The sequence below is a fragment of the Humulus lupulus genome, chromosome 6, assembly GCF_963169125.1.
Source record: "Humulus lupulus chromosome 6, drHumLupu1.1, whole genome shotgun sequence".
Classification (NCBI taxonomy): domain Eukaryota; kingdom Viridiplantae; phylum Streptophyta; class Magnoliopsida; order Rosales; family Cannabaceae; genus Humulus; species Humulus lupulus.
The window spans coordinates 148814032-148818092 of record NC_084798.1 but is presented as its reverse complement, the minus strand read 5'-3'; the positions used below and the strand labels follow the sequence as shown (position 1 = coordinate 148818092).

General features: G+C 35.2%; 1 protein-coding gene across 1 annotated transcript; it reads left to right on the top strand.

The window, feature by feature from the left end:
• The first annotated feature begins 1548 nt into the window (after positions 1-1548).
• LOC133785544 (putative disease resistance RPP13-like protein 3) lies at positions 1549-3606 on the top strand. Its single transcript, XM_062224770.1, has 4 exons — positions 1549-1948; positions 2092-2210; positions 2334-3026; positions 3283-3606. Exons 1-4 carry the CDS (start codon positions 1549-1551, stop codon positions 3604-3606), a joined length of 1536 nt encoding a protein of 511 aa, XP_062080754.1.
• Positions 3607-4061: the final 455 nt, after the last annotated feature.

Sequence of the window (4061 nt, the reverse complement as noted above, 5' to 3'; positions counted from 1 at the left end):
AATGGGGACCATGGGCCTATGAAATCAAGCTCCAATAAGTTATCATAAATCTAACAAATAAATTTACTAACTTATTAATTCCTCGTGACTCCACTATAGACTCAGAATTGCACTCTTGAATTCATAGAATGCTCTATAACAAATATAGATACGCTATTAATTATCCATTGTTACAACCATAATTGTCACTCAATCCTCTTTAGACGGTCTACAATGAGATAGGACTAAAATACCGTTTTACCCCTCATTGTATTTTATCCTTAAAACACTTAGTTTCTTGTAAATGATATTTCAGTAAACTAATTTAATTGTTGAAATGAGATCTCTATCATTTAACACCTTGAACCAAACTAAAAGGAAACCATCGTTTCACTTCTTCATCAGAAGCTATAGATGTTCATATCTATGATTAACACTCCCACTCAATTATACTACCGAGTTCCCAAGATGTAAGTATGGGCTAGTCTGTAGGGTAAGCTGGTAACGAACAAGTCAAAGAACTCAAATAATACAATCAGTTAGAATACTAACCACTCAGAATTGAGATTGAATTGACCTATGGTCAACTATATGATATGACTAGAATAGATAATAACGGTATGTTTACTTATCTTATCAACTGTCAATATCGGTCCTGTCCGATGTAATAAATACATTCGATCTTATCTACTTTGCTAATGTTCTGGAAAGAACATAACACTGTAATGTGTAAGTAGATCATATCGTAGATTGGCAAGTCAGTGTAAATCCGGTGCACTGACTAATCTTAGGACTAACTTATTTTGAACATATAATCATATTTATATTCCACTGTGATTATGTCACTATAAATAAGATTAGCTATATGCTCGGGATTTAATAGAAGTTTATATTAAACAAATAATCATGAAAATAAAACATGTGAGCAAAGTGATTGACCAAGTCAAAAAATGATTTCTATTCTTTTATTGATAATAAAATGAGATTACAAAGAATTTAGGTTTTAATTAGGGCATAAAACCCTAACACTAAGCTGGTGGGGTTTGATTTTCATCTGTCGACATTCAAACGAACCTAGCTCTGATACCAAGAACAAATTTAGAGAAAATATGACAAAAATGATTTTACTCAGCTCAACTTTTTCTGAGTCCTTACTGTGTTTATATATATTGCAATTGAAGGAGAATACAGAGAGATTTTCACCATTGATATAATTACATGTATTGCGATCCAAAAGTTAATCATGTACGCAGAAAACAAGGCTACCAGATTTTGTAACAAACAACCAAAAGAATATTCTGATCTTTCTCTTTCCTCCAATGGTCTTGGAAACAAATCAGTCATGCCACCAAGGCATTTCTAAATACGTTTGTTAACTTAATAAGTCATCTATAAGTCAATCTGAAAGGTCAACTTCTATTTTATTCTATTTTCTCATAGAAAAAGTGTCATCTATTATTAGTTCTCAGTCAAGCGAATCGAATTGTATTCTCTTTCACAATCGATACTTAATGCTAGATCACCAGACACACCATTTTTACATCAGAGCCTTCTGATCACATGGAAGAAATGGACGTGGTTAGAGGGACTGTAGAGTCGATGTTTCACGCCATCGACAAGCTGGATTCTCTGCTAACTTGCGAACTGGAAAGGTATTTCAATGTAGTCAAACAAGAAGTTCATAACATAAGGGATGATCTAGAGCTGGTCTATTTTTTCCTTGGAGATGCAGAAGCAGCAAAATCTGAGAATGAAGAAATCAATGAAGTGGCTGAACTCATTGAAGATGCCATCGAAGATTGCATTTTTAAATATAAACGAGGACCCCGTGACTATGGAGTAGTGAAATTTTTCAGCAAAGCATGTAGATTGCTTAGCATGCTGAATAGCCGTGGAAACCTAGCTTCTAACATTTCTTTGTTACTTAAAATCAAGAATACGTATCAGCGTTTTCACTTTCTTGAACACGGTTCCACAAGCGTTGAGCAGTACAGCCAGGATTTGTTCCCCCATTGACCGAGGAATGTATTGTGGGTTTTGATTCAGCAGCAAATGAATTGATTAAAAGGTTAACCAAACGAGAAACTAAGTGTTCGGTTATTTCAATCATAGGGGCAAGTGGAATTGGAAAAACTACTATTGCCAAGAATGTATACTACAGTGCACCAGTGGGAAAACACTTCGATGCCTATGTTTGGATCTCTATTACTCGATCTTACGACATGAAAGAGGTGCTACAAATCATGAAATGGCATATCTGCAACACTGAAAAATGTATAGAGAAAAACAATAGCAACATGCTAATGAAAGAGCTAATAATTACTCTGATAAAATATTTGAGTTCAAAAAGGTAGATGATTGTCTTTGATGATGATTGCGATGAAGAATTTTGGCAGCTTATGAAACAAGCCTTGCCTGATAATGGTGGAGGTAGAAGAATAATCATCACCACTCAGAGCGACGTGGTTGTTGCATCATGTAAGAACAAGTCATATGATCATGTTCACAAGTTAAACCCTTTATCCGGAGCTATGTGTTGGGATCTTTTTTCAAGAATTGCTTTCAGAAACGATCCAGAATTATGTTGTCCTCGGGAGTTCGTGGAGATGTCCCATGAATTTATTAGGATGTGCCAAGGCTTGTCGAGTGCAATTGTAGACGTAGCCAAACTATTGTCAAACAGAGAAAAGAATTTGTCAGAGTGGGAAAGACTTTTCGACTCGAGTTCTGAGATCGTGTTAAATTTCCACCTTACAGGTTCATCAAAACTCATTGCACTTGGTTATGTTGATCTACCTCCCCAACTAAAATTATGTTTGTTATATTTTAGCATCTTTCCTAGAGAATATTTTATTCCTAGTGAAAAATTGTATAAGATATGGATTGATGAGGGTATTGTAGAAGAAATCTCAGGAAAGACAGCAGAAAAAGTTGCTGGAGAGTACTTGAATGAACTCATCCGTAGAAAAATGGTGCAAGAATGTGAAGGGTTTTATGAACTAGAGAAAGTTTGCCAAGTTGCTCAGTTGTTGAGTTGCTCAGTTGTTGTATGAGATTGTCCGAAAAGAGGTTGTTGAGTTTGATTTTTGTCAAATTCTGGGTAACAATATTAATTTAGGTTCTGAAAGAAGTGTTAGCCACCTTTCAATTTCTATCAACATAGAAAATGTTTTGGATTCCATTGAAGATTCTCAAGTGCCCTCTATTTTTCTTTTCAACATTGGTTCACGGAGAAACTCATTCTTGAGTACGTTGTTTGACAAATATTAAATGTTGACATTGTTGGATTTTGAAAATGCTCAGCTTGAATTTCTCCCAAAGGAATTGGGAAAGTTGTTCCACCTGAAGTATTTAAATTTAAAGAATATGAAATTGAGGATGCTCCCAAAGTCTATTAGTAAGCTAGGCCATCTACAAACATTGGATGTTAGAAACACCCTACTAATTGAGCTACCAACTGAGATCAATGAGCTTCAAAATCTTCGACATCTTTCAGCTAGTAGTCATGGCAACGAAAATAGTTTGGGTTTAATTCACGGTGTGAAAGTTAAGGAAGGGATTGGTTGTTTGGAGAATTTACAAACTCTAATGACTATTAAAGCGCATTATGGAATTGATCTTGTATAAGAACTAGAGAAGTTGTGGCAATTGAGAAGGTTGGGTATTTCGGGATTGACTACAACTACTATGATTGCTCTACATCCTTATATTGCGGAGATGATCTTCCTAGAGTATCTAAGTTTAGATTCGATGGACCATCAAGAAATTGTGGGCCTGGAAAGCTGTTTCTTAAATATGATATTTCTGCGATGTTTGGTTTTGAAGGGCGTATTACCTTGCTATGTAGTTGGGATTTCTTATTTTAACATGCTATGCATAAGTTTCTCAAGACTAGAGTTTTCCCATATAAAGGATCTTGAAAAGCGAGTTTTAGGCTCGTTTAGGATCTAGTTTTTAGGTAGGTTTTCATGAGTTTAGGGCTATTTTATTGCGGAATTATGCTCGTTTGTTCATGTTTCAGGTTTTCCATACTAAGTTGGTGAAAAGAGTGGAATGAAGTGAAAGTGGAAGAAATGGAGTTA